At 48.4% G+C, this 24,300-nt stretch overlaps 1 protein-coding gene across 15 annotated transcripts in view; it reads left to right on the top strand.

The window, feature by feature from the left end:
• The window catches only part of UBR5 (ubiquitin protein ligase E3 component n-recognin 5), a 2,036,132-nt gene that overhangs the window by 335,739 nt on the left and 1,676,093 nt on the right, over positions 1-24,300 (top strand). For all 15 annotated transcript variants that reach the window (XM_085605144.1, XM_085605147.1, XM_085605145.1 and 12 more), the window contains 3 exons: positions 8,829-8,945; positions 9,029-9,139; positions 9,845-9,999. In XM_085605144.1, coding sequence (XP_085461270.1) covers positions 8,829-8,945; positions 9,029-9,139; positions 9,845-9,999 — 383 coding nt within the window. The remainder of the gene's footprint in view (positions 1-8,828; positions 8,946-9,028; positions 9,140-9,844; positions 10,000-24,300) is intronic.

The raw sequence follows: 24,300 nt of genomic DNA on the forward strand, positions 1-24,300 counted from the left end.
TACCCTATCAGGATTAGCCTACTGCCCCCCTCCCACAGGAGAGGAGCAGGATAGGGGGTGTACCCACCCCAGGACAAGGACCGATTGGTCTCTGACCTTCACCTACCTGTAACGCCCCTAAATCTAGTATTTAGGGGCACCCTGAACCTTCCTTCCGGAGATTCCAGATTCGAAAAACTACAAGAAGAGCAAGAAGAACAAAGACCTGCCCTGCAGCTGCTAAAAAGGGAAGAAGACACCAACTGCTTTGGCCCCAGCCCTACCGGCCTGTCGACTCCCGGACCTGCACCAGCGCGGCATCTCTCGTGGCCATCAACCTCACCAACCCCGGAGGACCTTGCTACCTTTTGGCTCTAAGCCCCTGGGACTCCCATGAGTAGAGGCTCTACTCAGAAACCTATTTCTAACCCCTGGCAGCAGCCCGGAACCGCGAACCCAGCACACTCTGCACCAGCCAAGCCTGGCCAGTGCCAGAGTGGACAAAGACCCTGAGGACGACCCTACGGCGACTGTGACCCCGAGTCCGGCACCCAAGGACCCCCCTCGACATTCCGGAAGAAGCCTGCAGCCTCGGAACAAGGTGCCCTCCCAACCGCGATCATCAGAGGGTAAGATTTCTCGACACCAAAAGGCACCCCTGCACGCGGCGCCCTGCGGCCCCCTGTGCCCAATCCCGGGGTACCCACCTAACCTACAACTACCCAACTTACCTCTTGAAGTGGTGGTGGCACCTGAAGCATCCTCGTCCCCGAGCTTGCAGCCTTTTTCCTAACCGGAACATTCCCATTGCTTTCCATTGAGCGCCCGACGGCCCAAAAGCACCCTGCACCCAGCCGCCCTGAAACCGCTGAGGGTGAACTGACTGTACCTACCTGACACTGGGAGACCCCTGAGTCTATGCCCAGAATTTCAACTCTGCCAGTCGAGAACTTACCCTTAAACAGCGAACTTCATTTTCCTCATAGGGTAACATTGACTTGCTTTTTCTTGGAAATTCTTCTAAGTGTGAACTTTTCAAAACTCAAAATATTCACCAAAAATCAGCCGAGTACCAAAAACGAATTTACTCACCTGCTCTTAGGTGAGCTCCCAGTGCTGGATCTTGGTGCCCAGCACTGACTCTGAAAAGTACCCACAACTATACTTACCTTTAACTCATTTTTCTTCCATAGGAAACCATTGACTGCTTTTCTATGAAATTTCTTCTAAGTGTTGGTTTCTGCAATTTCTAAATATTCCTCAAAAATCATATAACATCTGAAAACGTAATTACTTACCTGTTTTGGATAAATGTCCCAGTACTGAGTCTAGCCACCCAGTACTGGATTACAAAAGTAACGATAACCTACTGTACCTGTAACCTATATTTCCTCCCATAGGGAATCATTGATTGTTTGCTCTGAAATATTTTCTAAGTGCTCACTTTTGAAATAGCTAAATATTAGTTAAAAATCACTACAGTACCAAAGTCGACTTTCAACAGCTGATTCTGAGAACTGACCCAGGACTGGATCTAGGATCCAAGCCTGGAATTACAAAAGTAATCTAAAGTAATCTGTTGCATATAATTTGAATTTAGCATTGAGCTCAATGTATTGTGTTTAGAAATAGAGTTGCCTACTGCAACTACTTGTAACTGTTTACTAAAAAGTCTATTGCATATACAAAAGTATTCTTATGAAACATCTCCTGTCGAGAAAGTATATTTTAATTCCAAGTGTTGGTTCTAAAATAAAACCAGCATATATTTTTTATATACAAACCATTGGCCTAGAGTTCAGGTATTGAGTGTGAGACCATTTGCTGACGGAGTGTGTACAACAAATGCTTTACACGTCCTCTGATACTGCCTTACTGCTCGACCAAGCTACCACTTTGGAGAGTAAGGTTATATCTAACTTTAACCTCTGTTAAACCCTTGGGGTCTGTGGACTCAGTGCACCCTGTACCTATTAAGGAACAGTATATACAGAGCCACTTTCTCACAGTATATACTTCCTATGAGCAGCTGTTGACCCTCTAACAGCCCTGTCAGCAGTGCATATCGTCCTTCTTTGTCGATTTAGTCTTGTTTACTCTTTGAAAGGTACCCACGGCCTGATCCATATGAGTGCACATCTGGCGAATGCGGAATACGTCGTGGCGCAGATAATGCCCCGCCACTTTTTATGCAGCCGGTCTACCTCCCCCGCTGTCAGGTGTCTCTCTTGTAGGACGGCTACATGGGCCTGCTGTCTCTTAATATATGCGTAAATAGAGTACCGCTTGCGGGCCGTGTGCATTCCCCTAACATTGAACGTGATGAATTTTATGTCTGTATTAGGGATTCTGCAGGACATGTAGTGTGGGGTTGGGTTTGTGTGTTCGTGATGTATAACATCTCTTGTGCCTGTTGTGCCCATCTTGCCACCCGCCACTCACCGTCTACCAGTAATCTGTATTGTCCATTTCCGCTTTCTTGCCAAATTGAGGATACTTGGGGGATAAACGAAAGGGGAGGGGGGGGGGGGTAAACTGCAACAGTGGGGAACAGGCCCGATTCCAAGGGCCTATCGCACAAGGCGATATGCCCAAACTGGTTTTCATGTGTAAACTTTAGTTCGTAACTGAGGGGGTAGCGGCGTCGTTTCTTCCCGGCTTCCGCCATTGTGGCCACCCGTTTATTGCTAATATCGAGGATGTGCCTGCCCGCACCATGTCTGTAATTAGTTATCCGTGTCCGGTTGGAATATTGTTCCCTGCTACTATGTTTGCGGCTCATCCGGATGGTTCCGACCCCGTGTCTTCGAGCCCAGACGCCATTCTGTTTGTGTCCACCTCGGGCTGAGGTTGTATCATTTCCCCCGCATGTTCTGGATAATTGTCGTTCCCTTATATCAGTGTGTCTGCTGTCTGGGAGGTCACCACCGGGGGTGTCACCTAGCTCTCTCGAGACATGGGCGTAGCACTGCCCTCGTCTTCCGAGCTGAACAGGTGTGGGCCTTTCTCTATGTCCGACCCCCTTTCCGTGGAACTCTATGTGGCCGCCGCCTGTAGTGCTTTCCTGCGCTCCGTGATGATTTGCGCAAGGTCTGGTGAGCCGGCAGTGGCTGCGCTGGACTGTGCACTGAGTTGCGTGAGGGTGACCTTATGGTATCGACGTCCCGAGCGTCCGGGCGGTTTAGTCGCTTGCTGGTTGGCATAGTCTCTAGGGCGCCGCGCGTGCTGCTCCACCCATGTTTCCGCTGCCCTTGGGTCCGTAAAGAAGTGTGTCGTACCATCATACATGATTTTGAGTCTGGCCGGAAAGAGGAGGGCATATTGTATGTTCTTTAGGCGCATGGAGCGCTTCACTGCGAGGAAGGTGGCTCTTTGTTGTTGGACCGCACGCGAGTAATCCGGGAACAGCATGACCTGTTTGTCTTCTACTTGTAGTCTCCCATGCTGCCTGGCTGCCTGGAGAATAGTGTCTCTGTCTTGATAATGGAGGAACTTCATCAGGAATGGTCGAGGGGGCATGCCCGGCAGCGGTCTGCGCGCTGGGACCATGTGGGCTCTCTCCACCGAGAAGTAGGAGGTGAGATCTTTTGCAGGCGTGAAAGTTGTTATCCAGGATATATTTGATCGGATCCGTCCCTTCTGTTCCCTCCGGCAGATTCATAATTCGGATATTGCTCCTTCGGGAGCGTCCTTCTAAATCATCCGTCTTGGTTTCCAATGCCTTTATCCGCGATTGTAGGTCTTTCAGAACATTGTGGTGTTGTTGCATCTGCGGTTCCATTGTTTGGATCGTTTGTTCACTTTTAGCGACCTTATCCGCCGATTTTCTATGGTCGTCGCGGAGGATGTTGAGATTTGTATCCAGTTCACCGAACTTGCTCTCCATCGTCACTCTGGAGTGTTCAATGGCCGCAAGGACCTGGTCCAGTTTCCTGGACATGGGGTCTTTGTTAGTGGGCTCCTCTCTAGGCCAGTTCACAGCATGTGTCGAGGGGGTTGATTTCTGCTATTCCGGGGCATGTGGCGCCCCCGCTGTGCGTTGGCGACCCATGATTGGGGGGGGGGGGGGGGGTGTTCCCCACTCCGGTGGTTATCAGTGTTCAGTTGCCCTCACCTCCAGCCCCGCCGTGGTCACTCCTCATCTCCCTTAGGGGTTCTTCGTGGGATTCTTCCTTGCCGATCGTGTGCCCCACTGTGTGACCGCCTTGTGATGTCATCCATCGCGTGCTTCCTCGATGTGTTCCAGCACCTCTCTTGGGACGAGCAGCCAGTGGTCGCCCAACAGACCACCTTTTCGCCGGTATCCAGTGTCTGTCTCTGAGAGGCGATCCGGGGTCCCGACGATGCCCCCGCTGCCCAGGCGGGGCCCAGTTCCGCCGCTGCGGTCGTGTTCCCGGTCCTTGGCGGGAGGGCGTCCCGCTGGCAGTCGCGGGCGCCGATGACGCCGAGCCGGCTTCAGTCCCCCCGCCGGTCAGCGAGACCAACGCCCGTCCGGGATGTAAAGGGCGGCAGCGGGTGTCCCCCCCCCTCATTGATTTTGCCCCCTGTAACTTGCCAGTCGAAAAGCAGTACACTATGTGGAGCCCCAGCTCTCGTTGTCTTCCAGGGGCCTGCTAGCCTCGATGTATGTGTGGGCAGGGGCGGGGTTGACTGCGACTCCCCTGTTCAGCCTGCTTTTGTCTCCTTCTTGGGGCGCGTGGTGGATTGGGTGCCGCATCGCACTCCTCCACCTTGCGGGATCCCGGCTTGTAATCGCCGCGCTCTCACCGTGTGATCTATTGGTGGCGGTGTCTTCCCAGTCTCGGCGCCAACGAGGGTCGGGCGTCGGTCCACCCCCAGGGGCTCCGCTCACTCACCCGGGCAGCAGGTCGGGGACCCGCAGTTCATCTCTTCACGCAGGCCATGCGTTCCGGTTCAGCCGACCATGAGTGGATTTTGCTGCAGCTCCGGTCCGGCAGTGTGTGTCGTCCCACCTTCTATTCCGCCGATCATCCGAGCAGGTGTTGCCCTGTGACGATACTCCCACCCGGTACCTTCCGCGTTTCCCAGGCTGTTCCTGGAAGGGTGTGTCGTCCCCCGGCCCCCTGTTGCGTAGCGACTTTCACTCCCTCCGGAGCTCAGCTGAGGCGCCTTTTTGTTTGCCTCGCCTGTGGGGGCACTGGTTATGGTATGTCCGCCCTCCGGTGGCGTTAGTCCCACTTTAGGATGCGGCTGCCTCCTCCGTCATTTCGGACTGTTACATTGGTGATCCGCGAGTCCGCCATTTTGCCCAGCGGTCCCGGGGGAGCTCCCGCTCGGCGCCCCAGCAGCGCCAGCGACTTCTGACCCGGGGATTCCGGGCTCACCGGAGCTGTCGTCGCGATCTCCCGGCTCAGTGCTGTTCTTTACAGGGCTGATAGGTGCATGGGGCAGGTATTAGTGGCGCTTGCACGGGCCGCCGGTCTGAGCCTCAGGGAGAAGAGTCCGCCATCTTGGCTGGCTCGGCCACGCCCCCAAGAAAATACTGTCTTATAAGAGCCTTCTTAAAATCCAACTTAATATGTGGGAAAGCTATAGAGAATTCAGTCTAAACTTGTCTAGTTTTCCAAATACAAAAATAATTGGGATAGACAGATTTTGAACAGCAATGTGAATGATGACAAAACCACAATCTGTTACTAGAGGCTGCATTAGATGCTACACAACCGAAAGGCAAGCATGAACTGAGGCGCGTTTCTAATCACGCAAGAATTGCAAAATTTATTGGAACCCACCAACTAGACCTCACTTGTGTTTTGTGATCTTATTAAGTCCGAACACGTGTACCACTCTTCTTGTAAACATGCACTGTTACTCTGTATTCATGTTCCTCGACTAGATTCTCCTGCCTTCTATCAAGCTGCATCTATTTGCTAATTGTACATTGTCATATGGTCTTGTATTGTTTCATATAAAATGGTGAATAAATAAAGTTACAAACAAAATAAATTGCTAAATGTGTGCCAATAGTCTCCACCAGGAATTAAGCTCTAGCAAAAATGTTGCACAAAAGGTCACTCATGGAAGTAAGTTGAAGAAAACGTTTTTACGAGTTAAAGGCATCCCGGTGCCCTGCCAGTTTGTTCTGCCATAGGCTCTTTACAGTAAAATTGTATGGCTATCAATTTATTTTGGGACAAATTCCGAAAGAGAGAATATAGTAAATACTAGTCTTCTCCAAAAAGCCATGGCAAGGTGGGACAAAGGATAGTGCTGGAATGTATAGGCATGCTGTAAAAGTACAAAATGTAGAGCTGTGGAACAAAATGTGTGTGGTTTTGAAAGAAAGACAAAATGGGAGATCTAGATTTAAAAATTACGCTATAATCTAGGTACGAGTAATCATTAGGGCTACAATCAATGTGAATGTACGAGTCACCTTTAGCAGTAAGAAGTGTAGTACATGCTTGTATGGTGTGAGATGAACAGCGATATGACACTATTCCACTCCTGAATGTTCTAGTGTAGTGTTTCAGTTGTGTAGTTGCACAGGCGACCTGACTCATGGGCTACTTATACAGTGCTCTTGGCTACAGACTCTTTGTTGAATATAGAAACTCAATGTTTCTGTGTTGTCTACATCATCCTGGGTTGCACAGCCAAGCTACAGCAGGCCATGTGCTGCAAAATTAAACCAAATCAGGCTGATGTACTTCTGTCACACATTAAGCTACAGTGCTTTGAGTTGCTACGAGTAGAAATGGGTACCCAAATATCTAACACGTCACAAAAAATACACCAGAATTAAAATAAAATAGAGGTACAGATGGCTTCAACATATTGAGAAAGACAAGAAAAGATAAAGGCCACTGTATGGTTGATGGAAGAGCGTCTAATACAATGAGACTCGATGAGGAGTCTTTCCCATTCAAACAAAAATCTAGTACAATACGCGTATGCAGCTGTGGTGAGGAGATATTCTTATGGACTAACTGGGTTAATTTTGGAATGGTACGCTGTGGTAGGTGAATTTATAACTTAAGACAGGCCGACTGCTGTAAAAAAGCTACTTAACTCAAATCAGCTCAAACCCCACGAAAGAACTCGTACGGTCAATGTTATCCTTTCCGAGTTAACTTTTAATTGGCGGTAGTTCGGAGTTTACATTCACTGCAAGACTTGAATCTAAAACATAAGCCTGATAGATACGCAACCGCACACACGCCGCTTTCTAAAACAATACAGAAAGGTGGCAAGTATAAGGTGATGCTCTAAACCAGTTTCAAACTGGTGCAAAGTGATACCCCTCGATTTGATGCATTACAAGAATAATCTAGGTTGAATATAGAAGTGTTATTAACTTACTACATCAAACTCAGTAGGGAAAACGAGAGGTATGAAAAGAATGACCCAATGCTACTGGTCGCTCAATCAGACTCTCAGTGGCCCATTAAAACGAGACACTCCGACCGTATCATCTTTTCACACAGTCTAGACAAAACTAAATGGAAACAAGCATCGCGCCACCGACGCTTTACTTTTAATTTTAAAAGTAAAGCGCGGGTGCTGCGATTATACCAAAAGGAAAGCAATAGAAAAAAAATATCTATTTCTTTACTTTTGGTATAATCGCGGCACCAGCGCTTTACTTATAACATCAAAAGTAAAGCGCGGGTGACGCAATTATACCAAAAGTAAAGGAATAAAAAAGCGGCACTGAAAGCGATCGCGTTGCGAATGTTATTGTCAACAACTAGTGGTGCGTGCACACCACAGAGGAGCGGAGGGGGGAGAGGGAGCGACAGCAAGGCGAACGCGCGCTGCTGTGCGTGCTGGCCACCGTCGGGAATGGGCGTTTCAAAGGCGGGACATTGTCCCGCCTTTGCCCAATTGCGTGCCGTTTAAAAAAAAAAAAAACACACGCAGGCCAATGCCAGACGGGGAAAGCAAAACCACACGCACAAGCGTGTGGGTAGCTTTCTAAACCCCGTACAAGAGGTATTGTGCTGCACGAGCACTGCTGCGCACTGCAATGCTAGACGCGAGACTTAAAAAGGGTCATTTTACTACGGTTATATCATGTAAATTTATAAAGATTCAAAACTCAACTCAAGTAACCTTTTTGTAACTAACTGCAGCACAAAAGCACTGATCAATACAGTATGCCATGTAAGGGACACTATTTTCTTGAGAATTCGCCTTTAAATTGTGCTCTATTCCAGGATGCCCTGTATTGTGCAAGCTTAAATATCCAAAGCACGTGTTACTGGATCGATTCTTCTACCCTGTATTCTTCTACCTTGTCTGGGAGAGCGAAGAGTTGCTGCTAGCAGGCAGAGATGTGTAATTGCATTGTTTGACCAGCAGTGCACATAAATCTGTAAAACGAGCACTGTCATGAATGGAAACGATAATTAAGTACTGCTGGTTGTGAGCTCTGCTTCGAAGCATTGTTAATGTACTTATTGTACCCTGAAGGGCACCCATCTCACAGCTTTGCTGTGATTCACTGGCTGTGCTTTTTTGCCTTCTTGTTTGTCCTATAAATATGAATGTTTATTTACAGTAGAAGGGTAAACATATTCTAAGCTTGCATGATCACTTCTAGTTCAGTCTAAACTCTTGTTGTAATTTGCAGTGTTTTCCACTAATCACAAACAATTACAAATGTTAGGAACGATGTCAGAGTATTGACTTTAAAAAAAAAAAAAAAATCTTTATATTAGACATTAGTGCAACATTCATATCACAAAAATCAAGAAGAGGCAGTTGCCTTCTATATCTTGTTTGTACATTGAGCAAACCCTTACGTATTACAATAATTGACATTCTATTACTGTATTGTTATAGCATAGGAGTATTGACTTTTTTAAAATCTTTCCTTATTGCAGGATGGGACGAAATTCATTTCCATTGGAGCCCTGTACTCAGAGCTGGTGGCAGTGAGCAGTAAAGGAGAGCTTTATCAGTGGAAGTGGGTTGAATCGGAGCCTTATAGGAATGCACAAGTGAGTAGTTTATTGTTTTCTTACATGCGAGTCATCTGAAGAAATACTGTTTTATAATGTTTTTGTTTTTGTTTTTGTTTAAGAATCTCTCTCTACATCATCCACGAGCTACATTTTTGGGGTTAACCAGCGAAAAGATAGTCTTGATGTCTGCAAATAGTATCAGAGCTACAGTGGCCACAGAATCCAACAAGGTAAGAAATATGTATGATCAATTACTATGTATTCGATTCAGTCAAGCACTCATTTATTTCCTAGTAGTCAACTTATAATTTGGTGAAGAAAAAAAAAATGCTCATCATTATAGTAACATTTCTACTAGTACATGTACTATTACTAATTCATCTACTCGCCCCAGTGTTGCTACTAATAGAAATACTACCATTATTATAGCGATCATTAGGTTGTTTTATGTTTGGAATGTAAACAGTCAACATAATACCTCTAATGGGAAACCAGCATTTTTATTTGGTCCTGAGTTCTTATCTTGAATGCTTCTTACCACCTTTTTTGAAATCCTTGATTCTAAACATAAAATGAGTTAACTGAATTGTTTATTGATCCCGGTTTGGCTAACTTAATCAAACACATTATTCAATTGAACACTTTCACGTTAATCCCACGGGAGCAAAGATATTTCCTGATTCTCACATTCGTATTCTGTTAAATTTGTGTAGAAGCACTTCTATTTTTGTTAGTGCAGTTTAAGATTTCATGCTGAAGCCATGTAAAGTGTAGATTTTCTGCCTGTTTAATTGTTTTTAATAGTTTTGTACAAGTAGGTCACCAGAGTAACTCATTGCCCGCGGAACAATTTGCTTCTGTGGTGTAAGCAAATATTTTTAAGTTAACAAAATTACTGTTGTAGAAAATTGCATAAATGTATTTATTTTCTTTAGGTTGCTACCTGGGTAGATGAAACTTTGAGCTCAGTAGCTTCTAAATTGGAACATGCTGCTCAGACTTTCTCAGAGCTTCAGGGAGAAAGAATAGTTTCATTGCACTGTTGTGCTCTATATACCTGTGCACAGCTTGAGAATAATCTTTATTGGTGGTAAGTTTCTTTTTAAAATGATTTCAATAGTGTCTAAAGTAAAAAAATAACTATTTTCATGCAAGTATACTCGCTAAAATGAATATTTTAAACTGTGTGCTATATTTTTATGATCTATTTTAAGTGACTTGCTGTCAAATTTCCAAATAAATTACTGCCTATTTCAGCCTAATCAACATTTTGTTTGCCTTGCATGCACTTTGTATTTCTTCTTGCTATCTGTGATAAAATGCATTCCTACCTATTTTTGAGATTAACTGTTTGAGTACAAGGAAATGTATTCAGTAATTCGTTTGCTAAAGTACCGTTTTTGTACCTTAGCAAGTCCAGTAGTTGGGCACTCATCTAATTATCTACGTTCCTGCGTAGTGACTAATTCTTGCTGACCTTTGTAATGGTGAACTTTTTTAAACAAAAGTTTCTCAGTATTATTCATTGTTATCCTATCAACTTTTAATGATACTAGTCTTTTAATTTGGACCTCTCTTGATGGTTATGTGTATTTTTGGCTATCGTACTAAGTAATATCATGAAACATATCACCTTATGATGGGAAATATATTTTACAGTTGCTTGTTTTTTGTCAGGTCTTGTTTATTCGCCTTTGCCACTTCATTGCATCCATCACCTCCTGGAAATATCTGTGTCAGACAAGAGCTGTTGCAGAACTGTGTAAATAACATATAATTGAGTGACAGACGTATGTGTTAAGCCATGCTTAAAGCTTGCTCCTTCCAGCAGCTGACCTGCATAACCTATGTATCTTGTGTTACGGGATTCCAATGCTCGCCTACTCTGTGCTTCCGTCCATATGATTCACATGTTGAGAAAAGTGTAACGCCCTGAACGTCTCAGGATCGTTTAACAGACACGATAATGAGAACGCAACCACTTGTGAAGGTTTAGTTATTTTAATGAAGGCAAAAATAATACAAGGAATAAACAAAGGTTATAGTCACTGGAATCCTCCAGGCTAAGTACGTTACCAGCCCACAGCACGGATGGTCCTAACCGTCCTCTGCATATACGCCGATCCCGGCGTATGCCAACAGAGGGCAGAAATGAAATGGCCGACAATGCCAATCGGTAGGCTGTGAGGGGCACGAAGAGTGTTGGGGAGAATCGAGGAGTCAGGGAAACACCCAGCCGGGGTCTCTACCTGAAGGGAGCAGCCGCTCAACCTCTTCCTCAGACTGCACCGGGACGCGGAGTCACCTCCTGGTGATGCGTCACCGATACCCCAATCACAAGCAAAGAAGACTGAACCGAGAGCAGCCGCTCGATCGATCCTGTGGACTTCCGAGTCTGTAACGCGGCAAACACCTCCTGGTGTGCGTTACAGCTGGCAGTCCCTGTATCTCTGGTCGGGCTGGGAGTTACGACTCCAACCAGCAAAAGCGCCACTGCGCTTTGACTCAGCCGAGTCAAAAAGCGAAGCTCAATGGTTATCCGGTAGAGCTTCCGGGTCCTTCACAGGTGACGATGGGGCAAGACACGGCCCAGGGAGTAACGACTCGACCTACCTCCGTTCTTGCCTTACTGGAGCACCACTCCGGAACACTGCTCTTCACTAAGCAGGTACGTCGGTGTAAACACAATATCCGACAGCGTTGTACCTCCCGGTTCCTCCCTTTATAGGGCGTGTTTTCCTTGAGTTATGTAACAGCTCTCCTGTTTACATAAGGGCGTGTTTTCCTTGAGTTATGTAACAGCTCTCCTGTTTACATAAGGGCGTGTTTTCCTTGAGTTATGTAACAGCTCTCCTGTTTACATAACCTCTCAACCGCTAAGCATCCTGGGAGATGTAGTCCGTTTTCGCTGGTTACCGTTTTCCTCCCCTCGCATGACAGGAATTCTTGACAAAAAGGCTCACTACTCTTGAAAAAATAGAGAATGGCAGCTGATTGACTGGAGTAGAGCCATGCAAAATGGCAGCTGTATGCAGCTGCTGGAACTAGGAAGAAAGGGATCCTCAAGGACAGGTGCACATTATCAGGGCACAAGACAGAGGATGCATGAGGTCCCTGAGCTGCCCAAGGAACTGGAAAAGATGTATGCTTTTAAGTCAGAGCAGAGTTTAGAAATAGCAGCAGTGGAGAAGAGGAGACCCTGCATATTAATAAAGGAACCTGGCTTCATTAGAAATAGAGTCCCTAGAAAATACCAATCTGAGACTGGTGCAGGTAGTAGAGACCTGAACAGAGGTAGGGTTTTCCCCTGACTGCTTTCTCAGCTGTGGCACACCTTAGCAGCTCATAGATTTTAGGAGTGGATTCTTCGCAGCTCATTAAGCTGCTAGCTTAGAGAGGATAACCAAGAGCTGTGGGAGGTACAGTTCAGAAAAACTCTAGTCTGTCTCACTCCCTACCAACCTAACACACCAGAGAGGGGAAGGTGAATAGGTGTCCCAAGATATCAGATTGTGCCCATTATTAGGGGAGGGGAGGAAATTGCGCGGAATTGGCCCACCCCAACTCATGATACAGACAACCAAATATAAGGGAGTTTCTTCTAGAAGAGTTGCCCCATCCGGCAATATTGGGTAGAACCCTTTGGATCTCCAGGGTGTGGTTTGTTTGCTTTGCAAATCAGCAGTCTGACTGCATATTTAGCTTTCCAGACACAAGACTAATTGGTCTACCTCTCCAGGGGCAGTACTTATAGGAACCCCTTCCGGGTTGGAATTATCACCGTAACTAAGACTACTTGAAACTGACCTCAGCCCTGAAGAAGTCGCGGGGTAATCCCCTGTAACAGCGACGAAACACGTGTTGGCTAAGAAGGCTTAAAGATCTTGAATTAAAGACATCTGAAAATATAAAGACAAGCATCATATGATATTTAATGCAACTTTATGGAGTAACTTTTGAACGTATGTCAGGATTTGTATATTTAGCATTAGTGGTCTGCTGGCCACAAACATGGGGATCTGGTGGTTTTTCCCTACCTTATGCACAGTGCCAGATTACCTGCCTTAACTGATTTGTACTTTTGATAGACCTTAGAGCGCCATCTTTGCCTATTGCTGACCACCGACTGTTTAACTAATATTGTTGTGGTCATTTAAAGTGATATAAGTGTTCGAGGCATGTGGGCTGCTGAATTCATATCTGTGCATAGATCGCCGCCTAGTGTTGGGTCCGGATGTTTGCACGTTGTTGTCCTGGAAGAGTCTTCGAAGTATCCTGGGATAGGTGACTCCTCCCCTGGACTACAGTGCGCATGGGCATCCTCTCCATCCTCAGATTGTTTTTTTCCGCCATTGGGTTCGGATGTGCTTATCTTGACTCAAGTTAGGAAAAACTTTTTACAGGCCAAAAGGCCTTTAGTTCGCGTCGGTACTGTTCCCGATCGGTATCGATAGTTATTTGTTAGTTTACTAACTTCAAGAACAACTTTTTCGCATCATACCCGACCATCGACCCGACACCGACGATGGAATCGAGGACACCATTCAAGCGGTGCCCTGTATGCAATGCGAAATATCCCCATGTCGACGTCCACCCGGTGTGCAACAAATGCCTTTCGCCGGATCACGACGAATCCACATGTATGGCCTGTGCCCGATTCCGATCCAAGAAGACTCTCCGGAATCGACGAGCAGCGAGACTCGAAGCGCAGCAAGCGGCACCGGCCCCGACCGACATCTTCAACGCCGAGGACGAAGATGTGGAAGACGTGGAGAACCTACCCTCCAGCCCCGCTTCCGAACACGACTCCGGATCGGAAGACGTCGAAGAACGACTCTTTCACAGAGACGAAGCCGACACCGAGGTAGGAGACTACAATGAGGCCTTAGGGACCGAAGAGAGTAGCTCCGGTGACGAGCAAGGCCTACCCGTACAGACTGTGGATATCCCAGTGCGTCAGTCTATGGCTCCGGTCGAGGGATCGCCTTCGGGCCTTACCCAAGACCTATCCAGCATTCTTTCGGCCCCGCCCTCTGGCCCGGCCTCGGACATTCAGCGACAGCCATTACTACCCAAAACGGCTGGTTTCCCTTCATCGAAACCGAAAGCCGTATCGGTTCAGCAGAAACCGAAACTGAAAGTGACACTGGTCGGATCGAAGCCCACCACACCTTCGACGCCAGCCAAACCCGTCGGCACCGACCGCACCAAACGGGACTTCGGGGCCGAGCTTGCAGCAGCCGACGTCGGCGCCGACACACGGAAAAAGACCATCGGTACCGCCAAACCGCCTCGGCTCCCGGCACCGAAGCAATCGGCTCCGGCCACAAAGGTCAAAATGGCTGCTGTATCTCACACCACTGCGAAAGCAGCACCAAAGGCACAATCATCGACGCCGTCGACAGCTACTACCTCTCCTCGACTCGATGACCCCGTGGCACCGAAGAAGTCCACGCCTGCCTCAACAGAACCGGTCTGCGCCAAGGAACCGTCGGCGTTCCAGGTGCGGCAAGTTTCCGCGTCCTTGCAACGCATCAAAGACAAGGCAGCCCTCCAGGACACGTCCGGCTCCGAGCCGAAAAAGGCTCAAAAAGCCTCTCCGGCACTGGCCAACATCACTTTTGGCCTGCCACCATCCACGGCGCCAAAACTGTTCGAAATCAGAACACGTGTCACCCACACCAGGATCACACCTGCAGAACACTCTCCTACGGAGACGTCGCCATCACACATCATCGATGCCGCAACCGGCAGAATGATGCTCCACAAGAGGATAACTTCCGAGCCAGCTTTGGACTCCTACCGGATCCCACTAAAGAAAAAGCTGCCAGTGGATTTGGAACCAATTCTTTACGAACCTCTCCATACCGCTCACCAAGATCCACAGTCCTTCTCTCCGACACACTCCGAAACCGACGTTTTGGAGGACTACATGGGTGACCACGTCCCCTTCCCCGGAGAAATGGACTCTGAAGGCCAACAGGACCCTGACCAAGCTTGGGATGACCCTGTAGACTCGGGCGCACCTATGGATACACAGGACACGCAGCTATATGGCGCAAAAACGTCTCCCACAGAGGACACTGCCGCATTCAACGCCCTCATTGAACGTGCTGCGGCCAATCATGGTGTTCAACTCCACTCTGACGCCATCGGACGATTTTCTCATGGATACTTTCGCATCCTCAAAGACATATCAAAACTCTACCCATGTTGAAAGGTGTCCTCAAACCAGCAAAGGACATTTTCAAAGAACCCACCAGGGCAAGAGTAATAAACCCCAGGATCGACAAAAAATATAGGTCGGCGCCTGGGGACCCTACCTATATTAGAGGCCAGTTGCCTCTGGATTCCATAGTAGTTGCGAATGCTCGCAAACGGGCGCACTCGCAGACGACTGGGGATGCTCCTCCCCCGGACAAAGAGTCCAAGGTGTTAGAGACCTCCGGCAAACGGGTTGCAGCCCAAGCAGCTAACATATGGCGTATTGCCAATACTCGGGCGCTCCTAGCTTGCTACGATCGAGCGCATTATGACACATTAGAAACCTTACTACAACATCTCCCTGACCAATACAAAGAGGGAGCAGAGATCCTCATCAGAGAGGGACAACTCCTCACGAACGCATCCATCAAATGTGCACTGGATGCCGCAGATACAGCTGCCAGGGCCATAAACACTAGCGTCATGCTACGACGACACGCCTGATTACGAATCTCCGGATTCAAATCTGAGGTGCAAAATAACATCCTCAACCAGCCGGTCAACCCAGACTACTTATTCGGGCCAGAGGTTGACACCACCCTAGAAAAAATAAAAAAGGACACAGACACTGCAAAGCCCATGGGGGCACTCCAAACGCAGACCTTTCGGAGTGGCTCCTTTCGTCGCCCCGGCAATAGAGGAGCAGGTAGAGGACAGGGGTCACAGCAAACCTACAACAAGGGCAACACCCAAAGTACCTACGATAAAAACACCCGGGGTGGATATCGTGGTTCAAGCACAAAGGGCAGAGGACGCGGATACGGCAATACCAGATCCTCTCCCAAGAACAAACAGTGACGCCCTCTCCCTTCCTCCCGACCACACAACACCTGTCGGGGGAAGGCTACAAAGGTTCCTGTCCACGTGGAACTCCATCACCACGGACAGGTGGGTCAAAGATATCAAACACGGTTACTGCCTAGAATTAACCTCGACTCCACCCACAATACCGCCAAAACACCGTCCTATGTCCTCAGAGCACTTAGAGCTATTACAGCAGGAAGTGCTAAGTATGCTGCAAAAAGGCGCAATAGAGGTCGTACCCGTCCACGAGCAAGGTACAGGGGTGTACTCCCTGTACTTTTTAATACCGAAAAAGGACGGGTCACTCAGACCTATACTAGACCTGAGACCCCTCAACCGCTACATTCTTTCGGAGCATTTCCACATGCTCACCCTGCAACAAGTCCTCCCACTGCTCAAACAGGGAGACTTCCTGGTCACACTAGACCTCAAAGATGCGTATTTCCACATACCCATTCACCCATCACACAGGAAATATCTCAGGTTCACTATTCAAGGGCAGCACTACCAATTCAAGGTTCTTCCCTTCGGCGTGACAACGGCGCCCAGGGTTTTCACAAACTGCCTAGCTACTGTGGCTGCACATCTACGGAGGCAACACATTCATGTCTACCCCTACCTGGACGACTGGCTTGTTCAGGCAAAGTCAGCCCAGCAATGTGCCAGCCACATGTCCCGCACCATTCACCTTCTTCACAGTCTGGGGTTCTCACTAAATTACCCAAAATCACATCTCCAACCCGCACACGTACAACAGTACCTAGGTGCGATCATAGACACTCTGGCGGCCACAGCTCAGCCAAATTTAGTGAGAATCAACAGCATACAAATGCTGATTTCCAAGTTCAAACCCCAACACTCCCTTCCCGCGCGAGTGTTTATGCAGTTGATAGGCATGATGGCCTCCTGCATTTTCATAGTCCCACACGCGAGACTACATATGCGCCCGCTTCAGGAGTGCTTAGCACGTCAATGGAATCAGGCTCAAGGGCAACTAAAAGACCTAGTGTTGGTGAGCGGTCGGGCATACAACTCTCTGCATTGGTGGAATCCACAAAACCTTTGCAAGGGCCGACCGTTCCAAGAGCCTGTTCCACAAATAATACTGACAGCGGACGCGTCTCTCCAGGGATGGGGAGCTCATGTACTCAACTACACAGTGCAGGGACTATGGACAATACAACAAAAGAAGATGCACATCAACCTTCTAGAACTGATGGCAATCTTCCTGGCTATGAAAGCATTCAAAGTACACTTGTGCAACAAAGTCGTGTTGATCCGGACGGACAACATGACCGCCATGTACTACATACAGAAGCAGGGAGGAACACACTCTCCACAGTTGTCTCATCTGGCTCAGAGCATGTGGAAGTGGGCCATTCAGAGGAACATGTTCCTCATGGCGGAACACCTCCCCGGCAAGGACAACCAGATGGCGGATCTGCTCAGCAGACACAGCCACCAGATGCACGAGTGGGAGTTACACCCGTCAGTACTCCAACCGTACTTCCAGCAGTGGGGTCATCCAGAGATAGACCTCTTCGCCACAAGCGAAAACGCAAAATGCCAAAGCTTTGCCGCCAGGTTCCCACATCCGCAGTCGCAGGGCAATGCGATACGGATGAACTGGTCCGGTAGATTTGCGTACGCTTTTCCCCCAGCACCATTGATACCGCTGGTGGCACGCAAACTCAGACAACACTCACTGACACTCGTCCTGGTTGCTCCAACGTGGGCACGCCAGCCATGGTACACCACCTTTCTCGAACTTTCCGTGGTGCCGCATCAAAGGCTGCGGATCAAACCCGCGCATTTGACGCAGAACCATGGAGAGATTCAGCACCCAGATCCGCAACAGCTGAACCTGGCAATCTGGCTCCTGAAGTCTTAGAGTTTGGCTACCTAAACCTGCCACCTGACTGTATGGACATCATTAAGGAGGCCAGGAGACCCACTACCAGAGCTTGCTATGCAGCCAAATGGAAAAGATTCGTCATTTATTGCAATAATAATGACATTAACCCGCTAGACGCATCCATCCAGAACATAATTTGTTACCTCTTACACCTATACCGATGCAATCTGGCATACACCTCAATACGTGTCCATTTGACCGCAATATCAGCCTATCTCCAGAACAGGCAGCACCTCTCTTTATTCAGAGTGCCGGCCATAAAAGCATTCTTGGAAGGACTCAAACGAGTAATTCCTCCAAGCCACGCACCAGCTCCAATGTGGAACCTCAACTTGGTCCTCACACGCCTGATGGGTCCACCCTTCGAACCTCTGCACTCATGCGAGATTCAATACCTCACCTGGAAAGTAGCTTTCCTAGTAGCATTCACTTCTTTAAGGAGAGTTAGTGAACTCCAGGCACTAACCGTTCAAGAGCCATTCATACAGGTTCACACAAACAGGGTCGTACTACGTACCAACCCCAAATTCATGCCCAAGGTCGTATCGCAGTTCCACATGAATCAAACTATTGAACTGCCTGTTTTCTTTCAAAACCCACAAACTGTCGCAGAAAGAGCACTCCATACACTGGATGTAAAGAGAGCCCTCATGTACTACATCGACAGGACTAAAGTCTTTAGGAAAACAAAACAACTTTTCGTTGCCTTTGCCCCACACCACAAAGGTAACGCTATCTCCAAAGCAGGTATAGCCAGATGGATCGTTAAATGTATTCAAATGTGCTATCAAAAGGCTAAACGTACATTAATGATTCCTCCACGAGCCCACTCATCACGTAAGTTAGGGGCCTCCATGGCTTTCCTAGGAAACATTCCTTTGCATGATATATGTAGAGCAGCCACCTGGTCCACTACACATACATTTACCAAACACTATTGTGTAGATGTGCAATCAAAACAGCAGGCAGCTGTAGGACAGGCTGTTCTCACAACTCTTTTTCAGACCGCTGCAGCTGGCACTGGTAGCCGCCGCTAATAGAGGGCACTGCTATTTATTCTATGCACAGATATGAATTCAGCAGCCCACATGCCTCGAACTGAATATGCTACTTACCAGTATGCATCTGTTCTTGGCATGTAGGGCTGCTGACATTCATATCGCCCTCCCTCCTCCCCGGCGCCTGTAGCAGCTGCAGCTCTCAGAATTACTGTAAGCATGGTCATCACTTTCTGTATCTACTCCATCACTGCCACAATGGCGAAAAACAATCTGAGGATGGAGAGGATGCCCATGCGCACTGTAGTCCAGGGGAGGAGTCACCTATCCCAGGATACTTCGAAGACTCTTCCTGGACAACAACGTGCAAACATCTGGACCCAACACTAGGCGGCGATCTATGCACAGATATGAATGTCAGCAGCCCTACATGCCAAGAACAGATGCATTCTGGTAAGTAGCATATTCAATCCATTCAATATGACAAATTCATGTTGTCAATGAATATGAGGACTCTGAAAAACCGTTAGTTATATATTCCTTACCTTAGAATTACCCCCAGGTGTCAGACTGGATCCGAAAAGTCTTTTTGTCAGCAGTACCTCTGCACATCGGAAGGTGGCGTCAGTCGGCACCGTGTCTGTCGTTGGCGTCGTGTTCGCCGGATTGACGTTGCGGTAGCTGCTTAGACACCGCCCTTGCGCGCTGACGTCACTTCTTTCTTTTTCCACGCTAGCCAGCGCAGATCAGGAGAGAGCAGTACCTCCAGTCACTTTTTCACTGACATTTGCTGACTTTTGTCAACATCTTTTTGAGTCCTTACGACTCCTGGTTCACGTAGGGATGCCCAGCTTCAAGGCTTGCGGTTCCTGTACCCAACTGATGTTGGTGACGGATCCGCAACGCGTGTGCCTCTTTTGCCTGGAGTATGACCACGACCCCAAGTCGTGTTCCGACTGCCGATCCATGGCTCCGAAGGCTGTGTGGGAGCGGTCCCTTAAGCTTCTTGAGCGCCGGCAGTCGGCTTCGCGCTTTTCGAGGTCCCTGTCGCGAGGGAGGTCGAGAAGCCATCACCACTAGTCTTCGCACTCGCAGCCAGGTAAGTTGAAGCACAAGAAGTCGTCGAAAAAGCATCATCGCTCTTTGACTTCTCCCCATTGGTCGGCCGACGTGATGAGGGATGGGGGGGCCTTGCCCCTCTCGCGGCTCTGCGTGCGGAGCCTGAAGAGTCGACTCAGTTTCCCTCACTTCCCGGGACCCAAAGTGACTCCTGCCTAGCTTAGTAAGTTTTATGAGGTGATGCATGCCATCTTTGGGCAGCCCGAACCCGCAGGTGCGCCTTAGGGCCCCGCGACTCGGTTGAGGGGGGCCTAGGTCTTCGCCGGCGCTGCAGGCCCCCCTTGGATACAGGCCTGGATCCGAACCGGCGTAGATTAACCTCATTACGCCTCCACCGGCGCCGCTTCCTCCGGCACCGCACCCAACGCCGTTCGTGCCCCCGGCAGCTTCGACCCCGACCTCTATCCTGATGTGGACACGGAGCCGGACCGACGACGCCTGATCCGTCGCCGAGCAGGGTTTCTGTGCCCCTGTTCTCTCCTGGGGTCCCATTTAGGCCTTTTAGGCCAGATTGCCACCCAGAGGACGAGGAGGAGGACTGGGAGGGGTCAGGTGATCCTCTGATCGACCAGTTAGGGGTCTCCTGTGGATAGGATGATTGCCCGACGCCACCATCTGGCCCCGGGCGACCCCACTTTCCTCTCCAAACACCCCACCCCTGAGAGCTTGGTGGTCCAAGCCTCTACTTCCAAGAGCGCATTCCCTAATGCTCCACCAGATAGGGAATCCAAGAAGCTGGATCATCTTGGGAAAAAGATTTTTTCTTTCGCCAGCTTGGGACTGCGGTCGGTAAACACCGCATGTATATTGGGCCGTTATTCCCACCCTGTGTTGGACATGGTTGCGCAAGTGCTGCCTCAGTGTCCGGATGAGTGCTCCCAGGCTGTTTACCATCTGTTGTGGGCTGGATACCGCCGACTCTCTAGGCAGGAAGATTTCCACATCGGTAGCCCTTCTACGCTATACCTGGATGAGATCGACTGGCTTTTCTGGGGATGTCCAGAATACCCTCATGGACATGCCCTTTGATGGCCGTCACCGTTTTGCAGACAAAGCGGACAACGCTCTAGAGCGTTTCAAGGACTCATGCACTACTGCAAAGTCCTTGGGCCTCTCCAGCCGCCCTGCGCAGTCTGCTTTGCGCCCCTTTCGTGGATACGGAAGGGGTGCCCTACTACGTCCCGCCCAGAGCCACAGGCTGGCGCAAGCTGCACAACCTTCGCACGAGAACCACCGACTTGGTTCAGGGGGCCAGCGGGCGGGCCAGTCCACCAACCCCCCTCATGCAGCAGTCTCCAAACCTTCCTAGTCCGACTTTTCAGGCCTATCAAACGCCAGTGGGTGGCAGGATCCGCCATAACCTCCACTACTGGCACCATCACGTTGGACAGGTGGGTTTTGCAGATAGTCCGAAGGGGCTACTCCCTCCCCTTCGGGTCTACCCCTCCAGCCATGCCACCTCAGTACATGTCGGAGGATCATCTGGACCTTCTCCAACAGGAAGTTACGGCTCTCTTGGCCACGGGAGCCATTGAGCGCGTTCCTGCCCCAGAAGTAGGTTGTGGTTGTTACTCCCACTACTTTCTGGTACCCAAGAAGGACAAAGGCCTGCGTCCTATCTTGGATCTCAGGAATGTCAACCGCTTCCTCCGGAAGGAGAAGTTCAAGATGTTGGTGCTCGCTCAGGTCTTGTCTACCCTCGACCATGGAGACTGGTTGGTAGTGTTGGACTTGCAGGACGCTTACTTTCACATCCCTGTCCTGCCGGCCCACCGGCATTACCTGCTGTTAATGGTAGGCCACAAGCACTTTCAGTTCACCGTGCTCCCCTTCGGCCTTAACAGCGCCCCCCGGGTGTTCACGAAAGAGATGGCGGTGGTCACAGCTTATCTGCGCAGATCAGGGGTTCCAGTCTACCCCCTATCTTGATGACTGGCTGTTGAAGGCGGGCTCTCCCCAGGCTGTCATCTCCCTCCTCCAGACTATGCCCACCTCCTGCATTCGCTGGGGTTCTCCATCACTTTGCCAAAGTCACAACTGATCCCCTCTCAAAAGCTCCTCTTCTTTGGAACGGTACTGGACACAGCGCTGTTTCGGGTTTATCCTTCCGAACATCGAGTCTGGGATTTTCGGGCTATGATTCCGATCTTTCAGCCTCTATCCCGGGTCTCGGTCGGAATGACCCAGAGGCTGCTGGGCCTCATGGCCTCCTGCTCCCTGCTGGTTGATCATGCCAGGTGGTACATGCGGACTCTGCAGTGGGACTTGGAAGTTCCAGTGGCACTTGGAAGTTCCAGTGGCACATCATCAGGGGAATCTGTCAGATTGTCTCTAGATCTCGGAGGGCACTGCACGACAATTGCAGTGGCGAGTCACGAACCAGTATTTGGTCGGCAGATCCCTCTCCCTTGCCCAGCCAGATCACACAGTGGTGACGGACGCGTCCCTTCTGGGATAGGGCGGCGCATGGGAGAGGCGGAGATCAGAGGCCTCTGTTCTCGGCGGTGTCCGAGCTCCACATCAACCTTTTGTAACTTTTGTCCGGGGGAGAGTAGTGCAGGTGTTCACGGACAACACCACTGCCATGTGGTACTGCAACAAACCAGGCAGGGTGGGGTCGTGGACCCTATGTACCTTAGCACACAATACCAAAGGCTCATGGTCGTCGGTGACTTCAACTTCCATTGGGAGAGTGATCCACGAGAGCCACAAGCTAAACAAATCGACATGACAATGTTGAATTTAGGACTTCACCAACTGGTAAACTGCCCTACCCACATCAAAGGGCATACCCTTGACCTGGTCTGGTCATCTAACCAGCAAGTCAAGCTTCTAAACATTCTCCCATGTGCTTGGTCGGACCATTCCTTAATCTCTTGTTGGGTCCCTCTGGATATCTCCACAACAAAACTTTTATTGGAATGGAGGAGAGTGCGGAGTTAGCATAAGATCCAGACGGAAAATCTCATAAATATCCTACAGAGATCACCCGTACGCACTCCGGAGGGAGGTTACACCAACATTGATATAGCCAGCCAAACCCTTAGTAATACCCTCCAATCAGCTATCGACCAACTAGCTCCGGAACGTATGGAAAGAATAAAATCCAAACGTAAGGGGGCCCCTTGGTTCAAGGAAGCTCTGCGGGATAACAAGCGGAGCCTGCGTAAGGAGGCGAGAAAGTGGAGGAAAGCCTACTATTCAACCGATCTAATCCTTTATAAAGCCGCACTAGCCCTATATAAAAAATCTATTACTACTAGGAAAGCCGAATACTATGAGGCTCCGATAACTGATGCCCCTAATAAACAGAAGGAAACTTTTAGGATCTTTTTTTTTTTTTTTTAATTTTTTATTGAATTTCTTGTGTCAGAGTAACAATTTAACAATAGCATAAGTTGGCAAACAGAGAATAAAGATATAAAATAGCATGAAGAAAATAGTTAACATGAGTTAGCGAACAAAAGCAAAAAGAATAAGAAATAAAAAAATTTAAAAAAAAATATATATATATATATATATATATATGTCAAAATACAGTGTAACATAAAGAAAATAATTTACGAAATGCGGAAATCGACCATTACTCAAAGTAAAAACTCCAAATTCTATTAAATTTTGTAATCCCAACTATTCGCTGTGCATATCGCATTTCAGTCTTTCTAACATTCCTAATTTTTTGGAGCCAGGCATTGAAAAGAGGAACTTGAGTTGACTTCCAATTCTGCAACAGCAATGACCTTGCAACAGCCATTGCAATAAATAATAATTTGACCATCTGTTCTGTCAAGCCAAGTTGACAATCATATCCATACAATATTAATTTAAGATTATATGTAATCAGAATCCCACAATACTTTTGCAAATCTTCGAATATCTCATTCCAAAAGGGCATAATGTTAACACAGTAAGCTATAGTGTGGGACCAGTTTGCAGGAGTATATTGCTGGCATCTAAAACAAGTAGCAGTAGTGTTAATAAACATTTTAGAGATGGCAGCAGGGGTACGATATAGAAGCCATTTACTGAAGAATAGCATTCTTCTCCAATTGGATCCTCGAAGAACACTAAAATTCAGTTTATTTATAATATTCCAAGTGTTAATAGTAAGTACGTGATTCTCCTGTTCTTGCCATTTTTTAATTACTTTTGAACTAAAATCATCCTCAGTATATTGTGCTAAAAAGCGTTTCCATATCCCTGGTTTCCTGGTCCTAGAAGTCATAAACAAATCGTCCCATAGCTGATTGAAGGATCCAATGCTTATTGGCTCCACTTGTACCAACGTTTT

The sequence above is a fragment of the Triturus cristatus genome, chromosome 5_1, assembly GCF_964204655.1.
Source record: "Triturus cristatus chromosome 5_1, aTriCri1.1, whole genome shotgun sequence".
NCBI classification, from domain to species: Eukaryota; Metazoa; Chordata; class Amphibia; order Caudata; family Salamandridae; genus Triturus; species Triturus cristatus.